Source organism: Erythrolamprus reginae, chromosome 1 (assembly GCF_031021105.1).
Source record: "Erythrolamprus reginae isolate rEryReg1 chromosome 1, rEryReg1.hap1, whole genome shotgun sequence".
Taxonomy (NCBI): Eukaryota; Metazoa; Chordata; class Lepidosauria; order Squamata; family Dipsadidae; genus Erythrolamprus; species Erythrolamprus reginae.
Genome location: NC_091950.1, coordinates 299,776,313 through 299,801,759, shown reverse-complemented (window position 1 = coordinate 299,801,759; position 25,447 = coordinate 299,776,313). Strand labels below are relative to the sequence as shown.

Sequence of the window (25,447 nt, the reverse complement as noted above, 5' to 3'; positions counted from 1 at the left end):
TTCAATACCATTTTAATTTTGAGCGGTCTCTAAATGAACAGTTGTAAGTCGAGGACTACCTTTTTGTTCGGTTTATTCAGTACCTGGAGTGACAAGTCAGCTTGTGTTTCCCAAATATTTTCAGCTTCTGAAATCTTAGAAATGGAACTTTTGTTGTTGTTCTGCAGGGGATGCAAGGATAAACTGCATGGTAATGTAATTTATTTTCTGTCCCATTAGTGATCATTATTCCATACGTATATATCAAAATGCTAAGATCTGCTCTGCCAATAAGACTAGTGCAAACAAGGATTGTCTTCTTCGGAACCATCCTTAGTTTTCCTGCAGAGAAATCCCCTAAGGCTCAGTAGAAGAGGCTCCTTCCATGTCTCTTTGCTCACAGATGGTACCTGAAGCAGCTATGGGAATATCCCTTTTCTTCATTGCCTCCCTCCTATCTGGCATTCAGAAATCTGACCATTTAATTTCAAGGATCTTATCAGTGTGATGTTTTAAATTTATTTATGTCATCTTTTGTATTTTGGTTTTAGTCCACATTACAAAGGGGGAGTTATCTCTTTGAATTGGTAGTGACTACAGCAGCCTATAAAATAAATATCCAGCTAAGCAAACAGATTTCTTCATCATTTGACTAATAAATTCATATGTGTTACCATGCTTTAAGTACTGTAGTCTAGTTCCCTTTAGAACTTGTAAAAAATAAAAAAATAGTTCTACAATACAGAAATAAAGATAATCCAACAAAAAAGGCAGGAATAAATTGTCTCATAAAAGTAATAAGTTTGCTGTCCAAGACTAGTTTGCACTCTCAACAAAACCTTACAAAATCATCTTTCTTAGAATATTTTTTGCTGGTGAGAAAAACAGAAAACATCTCATTATGATTATGTAGATATGTAAATCTCTGTGAGAAAAGAACAAAAATATAAAACAATTTCATATATGCAGGCATCTCAGCAGTCTGTGGACCATATTTTCTATGTTTAAAACTGCAGTTGTACACAAACACAGATATCACACACACACAACCTCATAAATGAAATTCTTTATTGTATATGTTCCTCTTCCATAAAGATAGCATAAAATTGGTTGAAGCACCTTGTAATTTCTAATAAACAAGCAAAAATCCTAGATATGAACAAAAGCCATTCCTTGAGTATCTTTTATTGGTAAATGTAGAGGTAACCTTTGCCTGTTCAATGCTTTTAAATCTCATTTGATGAAGCCATTTAAATTCATTTGTTACATTTCTGTGCCTCACAAGAGTCCTGGAGCTAAAAAAACAACAACACTAGAAAGACAAAGATGCTGTAATGATCACATTTATTTAGATAATCAATTTACTGGATATGGCAGCCCAATTCAGAGATTGTGACTTTGGGTGGCTTACATAGAAGTAAAACAAGAATCAGGAACCAGCTATAACAGAAAATAGAAGAAAATGAAGCCAAACCAAAATGATATAGCACTAAAAAATTATTAAATACCTTGTTCCAATGCCCAGAGGAACAAACAGTTTTTCAATGCAATTGGTGCACAATATGACTTCTCGAGTGGGAGCCAAAAGTCCAGGACCACTCCTAAACACGTCACCAGAACTGGAGGCCACAGCAACTTCATGCTTGCTAGGATTTTATTTATTTATTTATTGTATGTATATGCTGCCCCTCTCTTTGCTGAGTGGCATGCAGTTGCTGAATGTGTGCTAAAATATTGTATACAGTACCTTTTGTTTAGCGGGATGCAAGCAGAGTATGTTGGCTTGCAAGCTAATCTCTTAGACCGTAGATAACTTAGCTTGCATTGCATAGCATGTGTGCATTTAGTGTAAAATGTCTTTGGTTACATTTTTTTTTTTTAAAGGACAAGTAGAGTGGTAGAGATGAGTTGTTATGGGCTCATCTAGTGGCAACGTACGTTAGATTGTAACTTGGAATATAAGAATAAATTATAAAGAGCATGGATTAATTGATTAAATGACGAAGCAAATATAAGTATGTGAAACTAAGGGCTTATTTGCCCTGCCCTGTTGCCCTGTTGCTAAGTACTCCTATCTGCTTTGGATGGTGACCTTTAATACTAATCCCAGCAGTTCACTGGCTACATCTTAAAAGGCAAGAGTGACCCTCACAGCTGAATCAAGGGTTATCCTGTGCGCATTCGAGAACCATCTTCGCCAGGAATGCTACAAAAGTACAATGTTTATAACACTATTAACAAATATGGTAGAAGGTTGCTGGTTTGGAACCTGGTATATATATATTTTTCAATTATTGTTTTTATTTCCCTGAGTCATTTATATTTCCCTGTGATATTGCCACATTTTTCCAGTCACTTAAGGTAATAGGATTTAACCCTCAGGTCCAAAAGGTTGCTTTCTACTTCATGACTGTAAAAATGGTGAAACTGCTAATACAGCATTCTTGCTAAAAATAATTCTAAAGGATGTTGAAGACCAACAGAATAGTAGAGATTTACTTTAAATCTGGTTGTTGTGTCTGTATAGGAATTTTGATGCTTCAACATTGTATTTATCAATTATGCCTATCTTATCTGTCTTCTATCTATTCATATATGCCCAGTAAGATCCACCCAGAAAAAGGAATTAGAAATTACTTTCATAAAACAGAAAAAAGGAAGATAATACTTCACCAAAAAAATGGCAATGGGAAGATGTGGTAGTTTGTTAGGATTCAGTGCCAGCAGACTGAAATTGTCTCTCATTCTTTATAGGATTTTCTTAAACCAAACAAAAATCAAGACGTGAATGAAGTTACTCTAATATTCTCGTGTTGAGGGGGTATAATGACAAATGAAAGCTAAAATCTATGTCAGAAAGGATGAATTGCTGTAAAAAAAGAGATTCTTATAAAATTAAGATTCTGTAGGTTGACAATAGCTAGTAAATGGTGTACATGCCAGTTATGCATTTTAGTAAAATTGTGCTATGTTCTGAATGAATATGATGTAGGAAAATTTATTTTGTTGGGTAACATCAATGGATGTGTTTGAACAAGGTGAGAGAACACAAAAAACTAAATGAGCAATTGAGAGACTGAGAATGGTAACTGGTTAAGTGTCTGCTTAGAAAAATGTGTTTCAAATATGTAGTTTAAATGTAAACTTATTCATGTGCAAAATGATTATCCTGAAAAGTTAGGAGAATTCATAAAGAATGTAAGGATGTAGAGAGGTTGTTTTTATGAAACTACCACCATTTTTCAATAGTGTAAAGAATGGATTTGAGGGAAAAGAAAACTTAATGGGGAAACCCCTAAAACAAAATATGACTGAAACTAGAATGACTCAAATAGGATTAAAAGTACTTCATAAAAAATGTGAATGAAAATGTAAAAGGATCTAGACACTGGAACAGAATGAAAACACTGATGCTGAAAGATCAGGTTAGGGGCAGGCTGTCATGGAGGAAATCTATCTATCTGGCTGATAAGAATCGATACGCACTCGATGGTGCATAAGTAATTCAATCGAGTGTTGCTGAAGTATGTGATGTAATGCTAATAGAAAGTATAAAAATAGTAGTTAAGATTTATAATGTGAAAAGGAAAATATATAGTTGAGAAAAATGCCGTCAGATAGAGCAAGGAGCATTCAAGAGGCAGAGGAAACACTTTGTTGGAACTAAAAAGATTACCGGTATTTTAGAAGTGGGTGAAAATGGTCAAATTCAAAGCCTCAAATAGAATTATGTAAAAACAGAGTTGGAAGAGACTTTGGAAGTCTTCTAATCCAACCACCTGCTCAAGCAAGAAACCCTATATCATTTCAGACAAATGGTTGTCCAATCTCTTCTTAAAAACCTCCAGTGTTGGCGCATTCACAACTTCCGGAGTTCACAACTTCTGAAGTAATCATCCCACCGCTTAATTGTTCTGTCAAGAAATTTTTCTTTAGTTCTAGGTTGGTTGCTAGGTGGAGAAATACAGTGAAATGATTTGAAGTGATGAAACACTTTAGCATGAAACTAAATCAGATTTAGTCACGTTTGCTTATTTGAGGCTTGAATATGATGGGCTCATTATTCCTTATTTTGCACGCTGTGTAATTGTTCCTTACTGCAGATGAAAAAAGTATGAGTATGTACATAGTACATAATTGATGGTCAATTTACATCCTTCAGCTGGAAGCCTAAAGAGCTGCCAAGATGAACTGGATGCTGCGAAATGTGTCTGTTGAGAAAAAAGAATAGAATACTGCAAGACCTGGGAAGGCACCATTCAGCTAAAAGCAGCTTTAATTTCAAAAGACTGAGAGATAACCCATGAGTGTTGCTGCCATGCCATTCTCAGTATCTATCCTGCTTGTTTCTGCTGTTGATGCAGAGCACAGGACCTGAGCAAGACAGAATCAGAATTTAGCATTCAACCACAGGATTGTTATTTTTAATAACTGTGCTACTGCACAGGAAGGACCAGAGCAATGCACGGCAGTACTGAAACTTGAATAAGTAATGCTATCTTAAATATAGCAAAAAAATTAATGCTATCTTGATTTGAAAATAAAACAAAGAAAGTAATTCACATGTAAAATTGTTGAATTCTGAATCAATAATGAAAACATGCAAATACAACTAAAAAATTCACGTCAGTGTACTTAACATATGTTCAGATAGTTCTTGACTTATGACCATTTGTTTAGCGACTATTTAAAGTTACAAAGGCACTAAAAACATGAATTACAACAGTCCTTACATTTATGACCATCATAGAATCCCCACAGTGATTAAAATTGGGGTGTTTGGCAACTGGCATGCATTTACGACAGGTACAGTGTCCTGGTTCACGAGATCATGCTTTACAACCAGCAAAGTGAGGCCAGATTTACTTAGTGATCATGTGACTCACTTAACAGTCATAAAATTGGGTGTGACTCATGTAATAATTGCTTCACTTAGCAACAAAAGTTGGAATCCCAGTTACGGTCATAAGGTGAGGACTGCCTGTAATTTTAAAACCCTATTAACAAATAATTGCTTTAACTATAATTCCTAGGCACTAAATGACACGACAGTCATGTGTTTCAGCACATATTTTCCCATATACACATGTAAAAAATATATCAGCCTTTAACTGAATTATTCAGTATGAAATAACCCTAACTTTACTATAGCAGTATCTATATTGAGACAGGAAGCAGTACAGAATGGGACTATAAATTTTAAGCAATGGAAAATTTACAGAAAACTAATGTGTCAGTATTGCATTATAATATTCTGTTTTATCCTGCACATATCAATATTGTAAAAATAAATGTTCCAATTATTATGTTAGGTATTGGTATGCATTTGGATTAAGCTGAACCTTATATTCCTTTCGGAAGCAATATGCCATGGACTGACTCAAACAAGGCCAAAACTTCACCAAGAAGCAAACCACACAATGAGGCATTGTAAATTATTCAACTTGGTAGCACTCTATAGAGCAAATGTCATTTTGCAAAAAAATTACTGCAATTTAAAAAATCTACATTCCTGGAACTTTTAAAAATTAGCAGTAATAGTTTACAACCACTAGGTATTACTAAAAATTCCAGCTGAATCACTCAGCTGGACAGATTATAAAAGTGAAGGGATTGGGAGGAAATCAGCTGATAAGACAGGACAGATCTTGTCTCCCAAATATACATTCATATATCTCTACCTACACATTCACTAGCATATATTCAATGATAACATTGGTCATATAAAAGTGGAAATGTATTTTGTAAATGCAGCCAAAAACAGCCTAAAAGATTTCTTGATACTATTTCCACACTGCTCTCCACACCTTTGCCAAAAACATGATCAGGGTGCACTCAGTTTATAAACAGAAAGCTACCTAATTTTATAAAAATAAATTCAATCTGGTAAAAAAAATTGCAATATTAAATAACAGAATCTGATTCTTTGCTAGGTTTCTCATATGAGTCTGATGTGGGTTTGATTTCCAGCATTTTTTCTGTGGTTTCTCCACTCACAGGCGCAGCTTGTTCTTTGTGTTTCTCCTTTTCATGCACCCATGGGATAGCACATAATATAGCTCCTCCAATAATAGGTGGAACCCCTGCTAGGTAGAATGCCACATCATAATTGCCCAGGTGATCCCGTAACTTTCCTGGAAAAAGAAAAAAAACACACTAAGATTAACACTCTAGATCAGTGATTTTCAACCTTTTTTGAGCCGCGGCACATTTTTTACATTTACAAAATCCTGGGGCACACCACCATCCAAAATGACACAAATCAAATAAATAAATAAATACATACATACATACATACATACATACATAACCCCCTCATATATACAATCCCATGTAACATCCCCTTATAAATACAGTCAATCATCAATCATCCCTCCTCAAATTTATACCACTGTCTCATTTCTGGGTACTTCTCCTGTCTTTCCCCCTTTTCTCTCTCATGTTTCTCATTTCTCTCTCTTCCTCCCTTTTCCCCCTCATTCCTTCTCCCTCTCACTTCTCCTCTTTTTCCATCCCTGTCTCTCTCCCCCCCTTATGTGTGTGTGTGTATACACACTCGAACCATTTCCAAAACCAGTTGAGGGCTGGGTTTTTTTCCTCTTTTATTCTTTTCAAAAACAGGTGTGGGCTGGGGGGGGTTTCTTATTATTTGGGTGCTTTTTACCATATGCTTCAAGAATCACCTCTCTCTCTCTCTTTTGTTTCTCTCTCCTCTCATTCTCTGTCTCAATCATTTTCTCATTTCTCCTTTTTTCTCCCCTTTTTGTTCTCATTTCTATCGCTCTCCTTTCCTCTCCCTATCTGTCTCTCTTGCTTTCCCTCTCTCTTGCTATCTCTTTTTCTCTCTTGCTTTCCTTCTCTGTCTCTCTCTCGTTCTCTCTCTTATTTTCTTTCTCTCTCTCTCTTGTTCTTTCTCTCTCTCATGCTTTCTCTCTTGTTCTTTCTCTCTCTGTTGCTCTCTCTCTCATTCTCTCTCTTATTTTATCTCTCTCTCTCTCATGCTTTCTCTCTCTTGTTTTCTTTCTCTCTCTCTCTTGTTCTCTCTCTTATTTTCTCTCTCTCTCTCTTGTTCTTTCTCTCTCTCATGCTTTCTCTCTCTTGTTCTTTCTTTCTTTCTCTCTCTCTCTCTCTCTCGTTCTCTCTCTTCCTTTCTTCTCTGTGGAGGTTGGCGAAGGTTTTCCTTAGTTTGAATGTTCCGAGCAAACTGGCAGGGGGATGGAAAGCAGCCCCTTTACTGACAGCCCGGGACGGGACTGTGAGAGGGGTGGGCGTTCCCACAGCGCTCGGAGCGGCTAGCAGCCGGATTGCCAGCACCGCTGCAGCCACCGCTGTGGGAGGAGCCGCGCCCCAAGAAAGCCAGAGAGAAGGACGGATCGGGCGGGCGGGGACAGCCACAAGTGGAAGCCTCAGCCCTGGAGCTCCCACTTGCAGAAGCCGCCCCAGAAAGTCGCTCCCCTCGCGCCCATGGCTTCTCGTCGCTAATAGCGGCGGCAGGCAATAGCCACCGCTATTAGCGACAAGAAGCCATGGGCGCGAGGGGAGCGACTTTCAAAGCAACCTTTGCCGGCGTCCCACAGGAGGGTGCCAATAGCTGCGGCGGCGGCGGGCAATAGCCGGGGGGCAGCTTCTGCAAGTGGGAGCTCCAGGGCTGAGGCCTCAGCCATGGAGCTCCCACTTGCAGGAGCCGCCTCGCGGCACACCTAACCATATCTCGCGGCACACTAGTGTGCCGCGGCACACCGGTTGAAAAACACTGCTCTAGATAAATAGCTAGATTTTTCAGCAGGTTTTTAAAATGTGGAAGTACTCCTGAGTTCACTATACATACAATAATCACCCATCAAACCAGATCCTTAAATAATAATTTTTTAAAAAAATTGTATCTTAATAAAGCATTTCCCTTCTTCAAAAGAAGTCTCAGAAAAAGGAAAACTGCTATTGGGTGATATATAAATTGTGTTCAGGGAATTGATATTGTGAGGAGGAGGAAGAACAGTGATTTTTTTACAATCCCTCTTGCAGTAAACCCTTTTATGCTATTCCAATTGAAAGAATAAGAATAAATAGATAATTAGAAAAGATATTTTCCCTTCAGCAAGAAACTTTTACTAGATCCTGTTTCTTGACTGAGGGTAATTTTGTCAATGCAGAAGGTGTTCAAGTGTTGTTCCAGTGGTTTTGGAATACCTCCCTAGAAATCTATTACTATTGGTACTACCTTCACTACTACATCATCATCATCATCATCATCATCATCATCATCATCATCATCATCATCATTATTATTTCAACAATACAACACAGCAAATGAGATCATTATGCTGGATTTCATTTTTTATCACCAGTTTGGCGCTTCCCAAGCACCTAGAACTGTGTGATGTAGTGGCGAATTATGTGTGCCAATCTCGGTAAAGCAGCCTTTTGCAATTGACAGATGGAGAGTTTGTCAATTCCGATGGTTTTCAAACGTCTGCTGAGATCCTTTGGCACTGCGCCCACCTTGCCAAGGACCACTAGGACCACTTTCACTGGCTTATGCCAGAGTTGTAGCACCTTGATTTTCAGATCTTCATATTTCACAAATTTCTGTAGCTGCTTTTCAATTCTGCTGTCTCCTGGGATTGCGATATTGATCCATACTTTCTTTTTCTCTACAATCATGATGTCTGGTGCATTATGTTCCAAAATTCGGTCAGTCTGTAGTGGGAAGTCCCACAGTAGTTTTGCTTCCTCATTTTGACCACTTTTTGGGGCTTATGATCCCACCAGTTCTTTGCCACTGGTGGAATCATGGTAGATGGTAGTTCTGGCACAAGTTCCAGTGGATCATCTGTGCCACATTATTATTTATATTTAGACTAGATTTGGCATTTTTTTCAGCAAATCAAATCCTTTCCAAGTATTTGAGATAGGAAAATGTTATTGGAAGATAATGATATTAAAGATATTGTGGCCACCTAACTTAAAGGACTGGGCATCTTAAAACATATTAAAAATACACAGTTAAAATAATTAAAAACATAACAGCATTACTAGATATGCTTTTTACACATTTAATGAAATATTTCTGCTTACCTGCAATAGGTGGGCCAACTGTCATTGGTATAGACATGAAGCCCAAAAGGAATCCAATTGCTTCGGAAACATGATTTGCACCAACTAACTCAAAAGCAATGGGTGCCATGATACAAATGAAGCATCCATCAAAAAGGCCCATGATAAGGCAGACAACAATGAGGGCTTCAAACGAATTGCATAATGGGATCATCATAGACATCAAGCCAATTAAAAAAAAGGATATCACCTGTACAAGAGGAATAACAAGAGGAAAGGAAATGGTGAAAAACAGTGAAGGGATTTTTGTACTGTTTGTATTGTTATTGTATTAATATTTCCATTACAAATGATTTTTTTCTCCAAAAAATAATTCTTTTTCCACATAGTAAAGCTTAGATGTTCTTAAACAAACATACAAAACTAAGCAAAATCTGACATAGTTGTACTTACATTCCTTATATTCTTCAATTCAAGGAAATCCCAAAGAAGTAAAGAAAATTAGAGAGTAAAATCATTATAGCTGCTACTATAAAGAAAATAGCAAACCCGCCTCTTTTTTATTGTTATCAAGAAAACTAAATTGATCCATGTATATAGTCATCAGAAGTCTATTTGATTCAGGAAAATGTCTTTTTATCTAATTGCGTCTACTTGCTGATAGAAAGATATAATTATAACAATAATAACAACAGAGTTGGAAGTCTTCTAGTCCAACCCCCTGCTTAGGCAGGAAACCCTACACTACTTTAGACAGATGGTTATCCAACATCTGCTTTAAAACTTCCAATGTTGGGGCATTCACAACTTCTGGAGGCAAGCTGTTCCACTGATTAACTGTACTGACTGTCAGGAAATGTCTCCTTAGTTCTAACTTATTTGTTAGAGTAACTAAGTTACTTGTTAGAATAACTATGTTACTTTAACGGATTGGGCTATCTGTGAACAGAGTAGATGGCTTTCACATTTCTTTTTCTGTGCAAAACTTCCAACAACTTTCAATAGGTTCTCCAGACACCTCAGGACGTCTTTGGAAGATTGCATGTGGATTGCAAGAGAAATTAGCAGTTACTACACACACACACACACACACACACACACACACACACACACACACACACACAGAGGAAAGCCTGGATGTCCAAATTACTTTATTATATGCAGCACTGCTGTTACAAAAACATAACTCTATGAGTTTTTTGAGGTCTAGTCCCTTCTACACATGAAAGCCAGCTGGGTGATTGGACCAGTCACTTTCTCTCTCAGCCCAACTCACCTCACGGGATTATTCTTGTGAGGAGAAATAGAGGAGGAAGGAGTATTAGGTACGACTTGAGTTATTTATAAAAATAAATGTGGGATACAAGTGGCCCTTGTTTAATGATCAGTCTCTTAGCAACCATCTGCAGTTATAATAAACTACCCCAGAGATAATTACGACTCGATTCCAGAATTCTGATGGCCGCACATACTCCCTCCCACCCCCGCAGTCACAATTGCATTTAGATTGCTTGGCAACCGGCTCACATTTAAAGCCATGTGCCATGTCCTGTACTCGCAATTTTTACATATTTTTGCTGGTTTCTGGTGTTTATTTCCGGTTTCCAACAAAAAAGAAGAAGAAGAATATGACTTCACATAACTGGGATATTTGCTTAATCACCACTGCAGAAAAGCTGTAAAATTAGATGTGGTGATATGATCTGCTTAACAACCAACACATCTTATGACTGTAATTCCAGGCTGAATTATGGTTACAAGTCAAGGACTCTGTATCTGCGCATGTGGTGTAAGTAAATCACATAGAATAACGGTGAGAATCCATTTAGATGTGTGGCCTGCAACAATATCACTCAAGTGCAAGACATCCAGCCCTTTCCTTTATTTCCACCGGTTCCTCTGGGTGAGAACTATAGAAGAGGAAGCTCTGTCCATATGGATTGATTGATTGATTATTTATTTATCATTCATTCATTCATTCATTCATTCATTCATTCATGGCCCTCATCACCTCCCATCTTGATTATTGCAATGCGCTCTACATGGGGCTACCCTTGAAGAGTGTTCAGAGACTACAGATAGTCCAGAATGCAGCTGGGGGGAGCTGTTATGGATGTTTCTCGGTACGCCCATATAACACCAACACTCCGCCTGCTGCACTGGCTACCAATTAGTCTCGGGTCACAATTCAAGATGTTGGTTATCACCTATAAAGCTCTACATGGCTTAGGCCCTGACTATTTAGGGACCGTCTCCTGCCACATACGTCCCAGAGACCCATTATATCGCCCAGAATCAGCCTTCTCTGGGTCCTGTCGACTAAACAATGTAGGTTAGCAGGACTGTGGGGGAGGGCCTTTTCGGTTGCTGCCCCGGCTCTATGGAACCAACTACCCCCCTCCAATGTTCACATTGCTCCCACTCTACTGGCCTTTTGAAAAGCAGTTAAGACCTGGCATTGCTGACAGGCTTGGAGGCTGTAAATTTTTACTTCCAACACGCCCAAATTATGCTTGACTGATATGTATGTTGTTGTCTGATTGGATTTAGGGTTACATGGGGTTATTTTAGTTGGGTTTATTATTGGGGTTTTATAATTATTGTTATATTTGACTTCTTTTTATTACTGTACTATTGCATTGTTTTTTATTGTTGTAAGCTGCCCTGAGTCCTATGGGATGGGGCAGCATAGAAGTCAAATAAACTTTTTATTTTTTTATTTTTTTATTTAGTTAGTTAATCAATCTCTTATTAGATAATACATATATAAGTATATATATAATTTGAATCAATAAATGAATAAAAGTAAAAGGGAACTTTAGGACAGGGACGGTAGGCACGCAGGTACACTTATGCATGCCCCTTACAGACCTCTTAGGAATAGGGTGAGGCCAACAGTAAAGAGTCTAAGATTAAACTTTAGGGGATTTGGGGATGAAACCACAGAGTTGAGTAGTGTATTCCAGGCATTGACCACTCTGTTGCTGAAGTCATATTTTCTGCAATAAAGTTTGGAGAGTTCACTTTAACTTTGTATCTATTGTGTGCTCATGTATTGTTGTGGCTGAAACTGAATTAATCATGGACAGATAGAACATTGCAGTGGATAATTTTATAAACTATACTTAGGTCATACCAAAGGTGGTGTAGTTCTAAGTTGTCTAAGACCAAAATTTCAAGTCTGGTGGTATAAGGTATTCTGTTGCGAGCAGTGGAGTGTAGAACTCTTCTTGTGAAATATATCTGGACACATTCAATTTTATTATTGTCCAATGTGCAGTGTGGGTTCCAGACAGATGAGCTGTATTCAAGAATTGGTCTAGCATCTAGCAGATGTTTTATATGCTCTGATTAGTAGTGTTATATCACAGGATAAGAAGTTACGCAAGATTAGGTATACAACTCTTAATGACTTTTTGGCAATGTTACAGTGGGCTCTGGCACTTAGGTCATTAGATATGAGTACTCCAAGGTCCTCTAAGGTCCTTGACAGAGTGAGGGTTGTCTATAAGATAGTGTCCACTCAGTTTGTATTTTGTTATTCTAATTCTTTTTGCCGATGTTTAAGACAGAGCATTTGTTGGTTGAAATTTAGAGTTGCCAGTTGTTTGATATAAAGTCAAGATCTTTTGAAGGATAGCAGTATTGTCAGTAGTATGAAATAGTTTTACATCATCGGCAAAGAGGACGCAGTTGCTTATAATATGATTGCAAAGGTCATGTATGTAGATTATAAAGAGTGTTGGTCCTAGAATGCTGTTAACAGGTACAAGATTTGATAGGGCACTCCCTATTTTAATCATTTCTTGTCTGTTTGACAGCAATGCAGTTATCCAATTATGTAGGGGTCCAGAGATGCCATAGGATTTTAGTTTTAGAAGTAGTTTGTCATGTACCACTGAATCAAAGGCTTTACAAAAGCCTATATAAGCAGTTTGGAAATGTTCTTAGGCTCCACAGTTTTATCAGAGGTTCAAATGGCCATAGCCAGGGAATCTTTTTTCCATTCATAAGCTGTTTTGGTAACTGGATTTTCCCTAGAAAAGAATCAGGCCTTGCCTTAGTGATTTATGCTATATTACTGGTTTATGTTATTTTTCCTTTTAAGACTGATTGCAAAATTATATTCTTTGTGAGGCTGCCTTAAAATATATTTTAAAGTGTTTACATAAAGAATGTAGAAGGTTGCTTATGGGAAATTGGCAAAGGCAACATGTTACACTGAATGTTACAATTAGTTGAAAGTTGTCTCCAGGCCCAATTTAAAAACCTGCTTTTAGACTTTACAGGCCTAAATAGACTGTATGAACGTCTTCCAAATCCATTCAGGTGTACTCCTCTGTGGTGATCAAACACAGAACCAGCTCATCATTAAGAAAGGGCTTCTTAATATTTCACACTGTCAAGATCTCAGGTCTTTAAATATTTCAAGAATGTTTCATTTTCTTTGGTTTAATAATAAGATTCTTTTATCTTGTTTGTTCAAATACCCTATGAGAGTATTAAATCCTGAAAAGCACTTTATCTTAGAAGTAATGGCTGTCATGATGATAAGGATAATTAATACAGCAGTAATTTTTTTTACTTTCCTGGGAAGTAATTATAAAAAATAATCTCTCCACTTCCTTTGAATGAGTCTCAACTCTTGTTAACTGCATGGTCACATCCAGACATTATTTGCTCTCACTTTATCCTGGGTTTCTTACTATAATATCCTTGCCTGGTCTAATAGTTGGATACATCCTGGCAGTTTTGATTTAAGTTCTAAGCAGATGTGATCTTGTTTAGTTTTCTCAACATTATTTATGGTCAGCTAAATGCTGCCACCCGGTGTGACCACAACAGCATTAAAAGAATGAGAATAATTTTTGCTGAACCCATCCAAACCTAACATCCTGCCCAAGCAGAGTGCCAGCTCAAGTTTAGTATTCTGTCCATTGTCCCATATTGTTTCTTGTAAGTTTCATATTTTTCAGATAAAGTAAGCATGCCTATGTTTTATTTTGTTTTTTAAGAAAAACACTTTATACATTACACATAAAATGTGTGCTGTGCAAATGTTAAGCTATTGGGTTTCAAGATTTCTGCTAGGCAAAGAGTCCGTCATTAATGATATAATCTTCTTTTGCTTATATCCTAGCACTGAAAAAAGTAAAAAATTTCAAATGTAAAAAACTGTGAATTCTTTCTTCCTGTTAGGTGAAACTGCATTTGGGGAAATGTTTACTCAGCCTTGAAAAGTGGAATAAAAGAGATCAACTTAATGACCTTTCTTACACGTGACCTTGCTGAGGCATAAATATAAAAATTAAGTCTTTACATTTCTATCACACTTTCTATAGGAAAAAGATTTCAACAGAAACTACTGCTGCATTTTGTTGCTCCATCAGACAGTTTTGGGGTTTTATTTTGCAAAGGCAGACCTCAGCATGACCAGAACCACAATGAACCTCACCTGACCTAGACTGCAGACGTCCAAACCACACGTCTGACATTTCCCCAGTTGTTGTATCGGAAAAGACAGGTAGGGTACTCACTGATTTCTCAGCATTGTTTTAAACTAAACTAGTATTGTCTTTAAACTTATGTAAATGATTACAAGATACCGGTAGGTATAAAGGTCTCTCTGCAGCCTGAGAGTTTTTGGTCTCTTTAGTTCTTTTGCCATTTCCAGTAATGGGATAGTGAAGTTACTAACATGGATTGAATGAAGGCTTAGACATAAGCACAAATATTTTCAGTTATTTTCTAGAATATGTAGGAAAGATACTTTCCTATGTTCTATAGAGAATGTGTATTTCTCATTGGTCTGGAAATTCTGAACATTATTTGTAAATGTTGATCCTGCAAAGTAATACTTGGGAGGCTTCTGTCTCATTTATATCTTATCCCAATTTGTTAAGAACGATGTGTCAGGCCGAAGCCAGAATGCTTGGAGGTTTTGGCCTGCCACATTATGCTATGTTCTTTTGAAATGTTTCTTTCTGTGGGAACTTGGGGGTGGTGCCAGCTGCATGCCATGACACATTCCTTTTAGGTTCTCAAGGTCAACCTTTGTTCAGCATTTGGCCGGAAGCTGCTGGGAGTTGCAGGATATGCAGGCAGAAGATGTATGGTTCATGTGATGGGCTTGTGGGAGGAGATGCAAGGAAATGAACTCTAACCCTGGGGGAAATACCCTTGTAACTTTCAATTCGGGTTTCTCCAGTTGTGCTAACATGGCCCTGTTAATAAATTGGAACTTTGAAGAAGGTGAACCCTTGGACTCTGATTTATTTCTTAGATGCTATTTGGAACGCTGACACAATGGTTGAGAGAGTTCTTGCCATGACAATAAATTTGGTTCAAGTCATGACAAGAACAGGTCTAATGCAGAATATGATTAGAAAGAAAGGACAGAAATCTGATGTCATAAATGTTCAGAGTCTGAGCTTCCCTTGAATAAAAGCTTATCATTTGCAATCCATTAACTAATTCTAAATGTCACAGTATATGTGAAACTATAGAAAACTACTGCAGCTATGAAGTATACTATATTTACTCTCTGAGCTAGGTTAGACTAATATATGTAAAGTTGTTTCAAAGTTCATTCCGAACAACTTTTTTTAAGAAGTGCTTCTTTAAAAAGTTACTTTAAAACAATCAATACTTTGTCTCTAGAAAAGAGAATATTTTGCCAAGGTTTGTGTGGTTTGAATTGATTGGGGCATATTGGCCAAAGTCTGAAGCATCATTGGTGCCAAGTACCAAGTGTTTACTTGACATTACTATTTGTAACCTTTTAAGAAATTCCTTATATAGATAAGCAGCAAGCAGTAAAACAAAGAAAAACCACTTGTAAAAAACTTAAATTCATACAAAGAAATATTCATATTCCAAACTTCAAATCTTGTAGCAGAGTAGTTGTCCCAAAGGAGCTTTTTTCAAGAGGCAATTGGACTTTTTTTATTATTTAACTTTTTGTCTCCATATTCAACATCCAACTTCATATACCTTCAATACAACTTCATATGCATATATCATTTTTTAAAGTACAATAAAGAAGTTCACATTCTAATTTGGCTTTATATTGTTTCATCTGTATCCGTCTTTCTTTTCTCCACTTCCCTCTTTCTATCTTCCCTCTTTCTATTCTGCCTCTAACTTCTTTACTCCTTCTCCTTCCTTCTACTACCATTCCCTTCTCCTTCCTCCTTTCTCCTACTCTTCCTCTACTCTCTCCCCTTTCTCTCCTTCTTTCCTACTTCCCACCCACCCTCAAAATCCTTCCCTAAGTGGATAATTCTATTACAATTACATGACAGAGTAGAATGCTTCTCTAAATCTTACCCTTCATGATCATCCCTCTTATTTCTACATCTCCTATATATTACATTTAAATCTTAACTTTCAGTACATGTATTTTAACTTGTGTTACCTTCTTTATACTTAGTTTTGTCTTCTGGGTCTACTCCCAACCAATTCAATTCAATTAGTTGCTATAGCTAGATTTTAGAAGCTAATTGTTCTTTTTTATGCTTCTTAGTTTTAGGCCTTATTACTTCCTCTTCTTCTTTAATATCTTAGCTCATCTTTTATTTTTACCCACAACCATTTCTTAACACACAATTTTAAAAAATCAAAATGTAACTATCAATTTATCCTGTGGTCTCATATTAACAATAGTACTACTCTCTTTATATATTTATAAAGTTAATTTATAACTTCATTTAGTACAGCCAATCCATCATTGGTCTGTCAATTAAATTTTATTCACTATTCATAATAACAATATAATATAGCATAATAATATTGAGAAATAACAGGTAAAGAAATCTATTTCCTTTTTTTTTATTAAATCATCCATTTTCATGTTTCCATCCCACTTTTCTTGACTCTTTTTTCCCCTTTTTCTTTTTTTCTACGTTTATACCTCTATTTTCTTTTCCTACAAGCAATTGGACTTTCTTGTTTTTTCTTTGAAGATGTTTCATTTCTCATCCAAGAAGCTTCTTCAGCTCTGACAGGATAGTGGGGAACCGAATAATTTATATTCCTTGCAGACAGCTAGTCATTTGCATCCTTTTAGAGCAGGGGTGTCAAACTCAATTTCATTGAGGGTCACATTAAGGCTATGGTTGACTTCGGGATGGTGGTGGTTGTGGCCGACTGGGTAGGCGTGGTCAACTTGATGCCACTCGCCAAACTGCTAGCATGTTTCTTCTTCACACTGGGTAGAATGGGCCGAAGTCATGTTGGCCTAGTGTTTCCTCTTCGCATTGGGCAGACTGGGCTGAAGCAACGTGGGCTGACCCCTTATGTTTTCCAGGACAGCGCTGCAAGCCAGCTTCAACCACATTGCAGGCCTGTTTTGGGGGGTTGTTGAAACACTTGGAGGTTTATCTGTGTCCTCAGTGCCTGTAGTCTACGCTTCCTTGCAGATTGCAGGAACCAGGAGCACTACTCAAGTGACCCTGAGGTCACAGATGAACCTCCAAGTGCTTCAACAACCTTCTAAAAGGATGCAAATTACCAGCTGTCTGCAAGGAATATAAATCATTCCATTCTCCACTGTCCACATGCCCCACTGTCGGAGCAGAAGAAGCTTTTTGGATGAGAAGTGAAATGTCTTCAAAGAAGAAGAAAAAACACCCCAGAAAGTCCAGTCGCCTCCTGAAATATTACCTTTGGGACAACCATGATCTGAGAATCTCTACAAACTTTTTAACCTAGTAATTATATACATCAAAATTGATGTTTGATTGAAAATACATAACATCTGAAAATATCTCTGCCAATTTTCAAGATTCAAGATCGATAGATTATTTAAAACATGTTATTGATGTATCATGCTATTTTCAGAAGCACCACTTCAAAGGTATTATTTGGTGAAAACTATGCCTATACAAAACTATCTCAGATCTCCTGGACTATTTTTGTGCCTCTAAATATTTAACAGTTCAGTAGTCTATAGATGCCAGACATAACTCTGCAAAAATTATGCATGTCTGAAAATATTAAGGGCAGCAAATATAGAAAAAAATCCACTAAAAGGTTCATATTATTGGCCTGAAACATATACAGATACATTATTAATGTATTTTCTTTTGGTTATTTAGCAATACCTGTAGATAAACCTTTTTTGCACCAGGAATATAATCTGCAATTCTGCCAAAGACCAGTCGACCAATTCCTGAAGTAATGCCAAGGCAAAGCAGAAGTGACACATCTGGAACATGTTCACCAATACGTTCTTTTACGTGCTTTAGCTATTTGGAAGGAGGAAAAACAGGATTTTAATATAACAAAAAACACATAATACTTTAAAATCAATCATATTTTAAAACTTTATTGATACACATTGTTTAAACAATCGTATCTCAGCTTTATAAATTTGTTCATATATGTTGCTCTTTTATTCTTCATTTGTGATGCAACCAATGACATTCAGAACCAGCTTCAAATTATTATTTAGCTTTGTACTGTAGCCAGTCATAATATCCTATCCTGACTAATTAGAGGATTCTTAGTTTAATAACAGCCCATATAAATGGGCAAACAAATAAACAGCATTCATTGATAAAGTGTTTGTTTATATCTCAACTTAGTAAACCAAGATAAGGCGAAAAAGGATGTAGCTAAACCAGTGTTTCCCAACCTTTTTTTGGCCACGCCCCACCTAAGCATCTCTAAAATCCTGAGGCCTCCCTCCTATGACATATAATTCTTATCATTCAAAAACGCAGAAGAAGCCTAAAAGGCCATTAATTAGGTTTAAACAAGGTTCCAATTTCCCCCATTAAAAATCAAATTGCCCCTACTGTGGGGCGAGGGCCCAATGTTAGGAACCAGGAGCTAAGCTGTTCTCATTTATAAAGATCACAGAATCAAGTCACAACAGATACAATGTACAATTACATTTATCTTCATATATAAATGTAACTTAAGACATGTTGAATTCAGTTTTCCTATTGTATGTAATTACAAATTGATTGGTTTCAATCATATAAATTACCAGACTTGGACTTGGAAAAATATAAGAACTGAAAAATCCATTGAATTCTTGAAAACATTAAAAACAAACCTTACAGCTACACTTTGTAACTTTTATAATCAAAAGCTCAAGTAATAAAAGAAGCTGTGAACTCTTGCCATATTTGCAGTCTATCTTCCATAAACCAACATTTAATCAATAATAAATCTAACAGCATCATTGGTAAGCTGGAAAAATAAAAGTAATTCAGTGAAGATTCCACTCTGTTATTCTGAATAATTATGGCACTAATTTAAAAAGTACATTGATAAAGTAGAGCAAGTTCAAAGGAGAGTTACAAGGATGGCGAGTGGTCTGGAAACTATGTCCCATGAGGAACGGTTAAAGGATCTATGGATGCTTAGTCTGCAAAGGAGAAGACTGAGAGGAGACTTGATAGCTGTCTACAAATATCTGAAGGGCTGTCACAGAACAGTGGGATCAGCATAATTCTCATTAGCATATGGAAGGACTAGAAACAATAAAATGAAACCGCAAGGGAGTAGATTTTGATTAGATATCAGAAAAAACTTTCTAACAGTAAGGGTGGTAAACTGGTGGAACAGTTTGCCACAGGAGGTGGTGAGCTCGCCTTCACTAGAGGTCTTCAAACAGAGACTGGGCAGTCATCTTTCTAGGATGGTTTAATGAATCCTGCATTGAGCAGGGGGTTGGACCCGATGACCCTGGGGGTTCCTTCCAATTCTATGATCCTGTGATTCTTAATCAACTTTTTACTGGGCAAATGTGTGAAAGGAAAGATGAATTCTTAGATGATTCTTATTCAGCACCTGTGTCAGAGAGACTGGCTGAGCCAAGGGGAAGAATCAAGCAGGGAATTAGTCTGGAATCCTTGGGAAGGCACACGAGGGCAAGGTTTGACATCTACACCTACACCTACACACACACACACACACTCTTGAATGCCATCAAAAGAATCAAGAAGATGTGAAATTATTCTTAAATACTGTATGAGTTTAAATTTAAGGGACCAAAATTAAAAAAAGGAAATAATTTGTATCACAAATTATTGGACATTTCAGGCAAGAAGGCAGCCATCAAAGTTACATAAACAAAATAACATAATTCTCATTCATCTCACAAAACCGTTTATCTGAAAGGTTTAAGAAGCTAATCAATAAATCTCACTGATAAAAATTATTTTTCAAATATTCATTTTTGTCATACTATTTTGATTTTTTTTTCTTTTTAAAACTGTAAAAGCTCAAAGTTTAGATTATATAAGCTTTATAAAACACAGTAGTGGTTGAAAAATAGAACTGTTAATATGTTAACAAGCAAAAAAACTATTTTCATAGATAAGATATTTTTATTGTTAAATATTAATTTAATCCCTTGGTATTACAAGAGAAATTAAACATTATAATGTTCTTAATATTTACAGGAAGAAGTGATCTGTATCACCAAAGAACAATATTTTCTTTTCCTTTTTTGTTTCATAAATGAACCATCTGGTGCAAGCCATAGCATAGCTAAAGTCTTCCACTGCTTAGTTAAGAGGCTCTTTATTCAACCTTAAGTCTGCAGAAAAATGAATTGGTATGAAATTGGCTACATAGCTGTGAATACTTCTCTTGCTTCAGTTTCTTCTTTCCCAAGTCAATTGTCTTATTTCCCTAAATGATGAGCAACAAAAATCTTGCCAGATTTTATCTACTTTTCAGATATCACTGAGGAGAATATCAGAATACAATACAGGAGGAAACATTACTTCATAACTCAGGAATCACTTAACCTGTCTCACTAAAGGATAAAAGTAATCTCATTAGAATGTAGCAGGAAAAAAAAAGATATTACCTGGATATGGTAAGGTGCACATGGATAAAGAGATCCATAGTTGCAATTTAGCTTTAAAATATACTCTATTCTATTCTACTCTCTGTTATTGTGATCCTCTGAAAATTTCACAGAAACTTAAATACAGGTTCAGGAAAAAGATTGGGCATAATATTTTGTTAATTATCCTGCCTGCCTCATTTATCTTTGTAGATATATCTTTGAAATAGAGAGGTTCATAATCCACAAATTAAAAATTAATAGACATATATTCTATACAATATCATGTTTTCTTATTTATATATAAAACAGAAATAATCTCTCCCTCCCCCCCCCCCCCCCAAAAACAGATGATAAAATGTATACTATCTTATGGGTCATGGCTGATAACATATATGAACTTCAATAGAAGACATTGAACCATTTGAAACACAGTTACCGCTCAGAATGCAAACTACCTTCTAAAGAAGTTAAAATAAGTTTTGTGAAATAAGAAAAAGGAGTGCCCCATATTTTATTTTCTCTTTATCTGACTGCTTCTGTGTCAACTTCTGGTATGTGTGACCTCAACAGTAAAATCTAATTGGCCTTTATTTATCTCATTCATTCATTGGAGTTGTTGGTATCCTGATGCTTGAATCAATAACTTTACACTCCTGCTCTGGAAAAAGTTGCATCCTTACACCTCATTTATTTATATATATATACCAGCAATTTTTTGTTATGTTTTATCAAATGCTTACTCAGCAAACAGTATTAAAGATACAATAGATATAGTTTTAATTTTTATTATGTAAGGATTGACTTTGATGCAGGAGTAAATCAAAGACTTCTCTTCTGCTGACTTGTGAGAAGGAACTTTGTTTTGTTTTTTTGCTCAGAGCAAAATAGTCCTATTCAAAAATCAGTCAAGCTGGGTCCATGCCATCTCAATCATGCTCAAAATGTAACTATTTTTGTTGTTTCAACCCTGAAACAAAATTATCTGAACAAGCATGTTTTGTTTTGAACTTCAAATGTTTGAAACAACTTGCCTGAAAGCTGTTTGCTATGACTCAAAATGTCAGCATTTGAAATGATCGGATTTTGTTCCGAAAACATGGAACGCACACGTCTCCTTTGAGCTCAAAACACCTTAAAAGCTTTGAGCTGAACACATTTTGCACAGAGGTGGGTTCCTCATGGTTCGGACTGATTCTATAGAACCGGTAGTAACTTGGCAGCCTGCATCACTAGAACTGGCAGTGATCCAGACTTAATACTGTACTCCTCCAAACTAACTCTTGCTCCAGCAATTTGAGCATGGTGGGGTAAATATCATGAAAATTCTTAGAAAGCCTCTCTTCTAATAAAATATGTACAAGAAAGTAAATGGTCACTAATAATTATTATATTTGATCACCACTTTTGCCTGTTGTAGCTGTAAAGACTCTATGTTAATATGGAAACAGATGTTTCCTTCCACTTTCCCTGGAGAGAGAGGGAGGGGGGATAGGGGGAGGGAGGGAGGGGGAAAGAGGGGGAGGGAGAAGTGAATCACAATTAAAAAGAATTAAATAAAGCAAACGTAAATAGTGGCAAGCAAAAGTTCCTAAGTGCAAAGATATAGCAAATACAGTGCTGTTAAAGGGGAAGAGGAGGGGGGAAGCACTAACCTGCACTGTCAAATTGCAGCAGAAGTTGAAATCTGAAGGAAAATAAATGTAAAGATTAGGAAAGCAAGTAAAGCACAAAAGGTCATGGAAGTTTGGGGCCTTACATATATTAATACAAAAATCAAGATCACACTTCAGGGCACAAGTAGCGTATTAAATCTGGATAGAGAAAGTTAATGAAGAAGAATCACGATATGGAGACATAGAGAACAGAAAAAAGATAGGAGAAAGATGATGGGAGATTTATTAATGAAGGTTAATGTTCATAGAGAATAATCCTGGAAATAGTACCATTTGATTCACATATAATTAAAAAACACAAAATAATATATTTAAATCAGTTAGCTGCTGTCAAGGCAAATAAGCAAACAAAAATGGCTAAAAAAACAGTTAAATAACGTAAGCCTGAGTGGGAATATTTGCATAAGTGTACAGGAGCATAAAAAAGCGACAACTGCATGTTGCCCTTGAAGTAGGTTGTATGGGGAAAAAATGAGAAATTTGCAGTGATGCCATTCAATCCCTAAATATTTCTTTCCCCCCCAGGTTTGACTTATTCAAAATATTAACAAAGGTGGTGACACCTATTTGAAGCTGATAATGACAATTGGGGGCATCCCTATTAATGTTAAAGAATGTTTTTGCCTCAATCTGCAGCTGCCATAGCATATTTTCTGCAGTCAGTGAACTACTCCAAGTGCCAAGATGATCTCTTCACAGAATTATGAAGTGCATATCCTTACTTAAGTTTGCCCTAAGCCACAGTTACTCAATCAGAAGTGAACTTTGGCCTGTTTGACCTTTGGCCTGTACCTCTTTTTCCAACATCTGATTTGGGAGGACATTCTCACCCAATTACCGCTACTCTTCAATTACCAGCTACCAGCATAATTACTAACTACCAATATAATAATTGCCTTTTAATAACTAGAAGCAGGGGTGCTGCCGAAATAAAAACTTTTGAAAACCAGATTCCTATGCTTCTTAAAGCCTACAGTCTACATCAGTAGTGGGTTCTAAATCCCGCTGCTACAGGTTCGCATGTGTGCCTGAGTGCGCAGAAGTGTCCTGGGTGGGCGGAGCTTCCCTCTAACGCTATCGGTTCGCTGAACCGGGCAATTCAACCGGGAGCAACCCACTGCTGGTCTATACTCCTTGGCTAGCAAACAACCTCTGTTGTTTGTAACTTTGTAATCTTTAATTGGACGAAATGCTGCATCCTAGGGTAAATTTTTGTCAACCAAGGTTTTTCAAATGGGCTAACTTTCGGAATGCTGGGATCCATTATTCCTGTGGGAATGAAATTTAGTAAAAAAATTTGCTACTTCAGTTCCACTGCGCTGTTGCTATCTATCCAGTGCTACTGCTCAGTTTTGGCAATCGGCAATAGTCACATGATCTCCATTTTCAATGCTCCTTCACAACATCCCACAAGTTTGGAAACCTTGAAGGAGCTGATATGACTGCCAACACTCATTGCAACTTCCCGCTAGCAAAGCCCTTGCTTACAGGAAGCTTGTAAAGAGAAAGCCAATGAAGAAATGGGACCTCTTCCACCTGTCCTCTGCATCCCATTGACCTCTAGCTCATTCCTTTGCTTCTTCTGCAATCTAGCAACAGCCACTGCCTATTGGAAAGGGCAGAGAAAGGAGAGGGAGGGACTAGAGGAAGGAAGCAAGGGAGACAAGGAAGCAAAAAGAAGGAGGGAGGGAGGAGGGCCTGAGGGAAGAAGGAAAGAACAGGGAGGAAGGAAGGTAGATTTATAAGGTCACTAACAGCTTCCCCTAAGGGAAATCAATAGGGTAAACGACAGAAAATCAGTAGTCACTCCCACTCCACTGGGTTTTATTTTCCTCACACGCACATACACTTTCAGCGCCTGAGGAAAAGAAGATTCACCATCACTGACACATCACATCAAGTTGCCTTCTAGTTAGATATTTTCAAAAATAGAAGGGAAAAAAAGTGGGCTGTTTTACAAAAACACATTCCTCCAAAAGATCAACTTAAACTAGATGTTCCTAGTTCTGTTTTCCAATCTGAATGAGCCTTAGTACAATTATATGAAATGACAGTTTTATTGTAAAGAATTAAATGAGGACTAATTATATCATACAATACATTATATCACCTTTTTATCAAAAGCACTCTCTCTAACCCCTATAATATATTCATAATATATTATTTCTCTTTGTATATCTAATATTATACAGGGGTGAGTTAAGATAATTTAAATGAATTAATCATGAGATATAAGAAAAAGTGAAATTAAATTTCTTTACACTAATATCATTCACTATACACCGTCTATCTTCACCACCATCCCCATTTCCACATCAGAGACTGAATTATATGATGCTTTTTGTTCTTTAAACTTACTTCCCTCCCTATTTTGGATTGATTTCTTTGTTTGGTCTTTCTCTTCTTCATCCATACATTCTTCTCTTATATTGCATTTGCATTTTAATCCTGATTCACTTGTTATCTATGACCAAACTACCAATGGGCTTTTATACCTGCCTTTTATTTTTGCATTGTATTCATATTCATTCAATATTCATTCATTTTCAACCCTAACTCTACATTTTATTATAAACACTTAAATACTTGCATTCCCATTATATTATACCAGTGCTTATATTTGTCTTCTGAACAACCCAATTGCTTTTTTGTTTACTGTCCTGTCTCATTCCCACCCATTCATTCATGTAATTGAACAGACTAATTTTTCACTAAGTTTTGCTAGATTGCATCCATTCAAAATGTTACTCATTTTCTCCAAACACATCACTTTTTCTTCCATACACTGGAAGGTAACATGCATCAGTTTGTTGATTCCCACCTTTCACCTATACCTATAACTTGTTTGCCAGACATGTGACATATAATTTAACCCTTTTACTTACACTTTACTTCCCTGCATGGATTCTTCAACTCCATTTTACAAAGT

General features: G+C 36.7%; 1 protein-coding gene across 1 annotated transcript in view; it reads right to left on the bottom strand.

Moving 5' to 3' along the window:
• Nucleotides 1-1,033: 1,033 nt before the first annotated feature.
• SLC16A10 (solute carrier family 16 member 10) overlaps nucleotides 1,034-25,447 on the bottom strand; it is a 59,641-nt gene continuing 35,227 nt past the window's right edge. The window contains exons 4-6 of the mRNA XM_070733378.1: nucleotides 18,138-18,281; nucleotides 9,055-9,283; nucleotides 1,034-6,113 (exon numbers count right to left, since the gene is read on the bottom strand). Of these exons, the coding sequence (XP_070589479.1) occupies nucleotides 5,884-6,113; nucleotides 9,055-9,283; nucleotides 18,138-18,281 (603 nt within the window). The 3' untranslated portion in view covers nucleotides 1,034-5,883. The remainder of the gene's footprint in view (nucleotides 6,114-9,054; nucleotides 9,284-18,137; nucleotides 18,282-25,447) is intronic.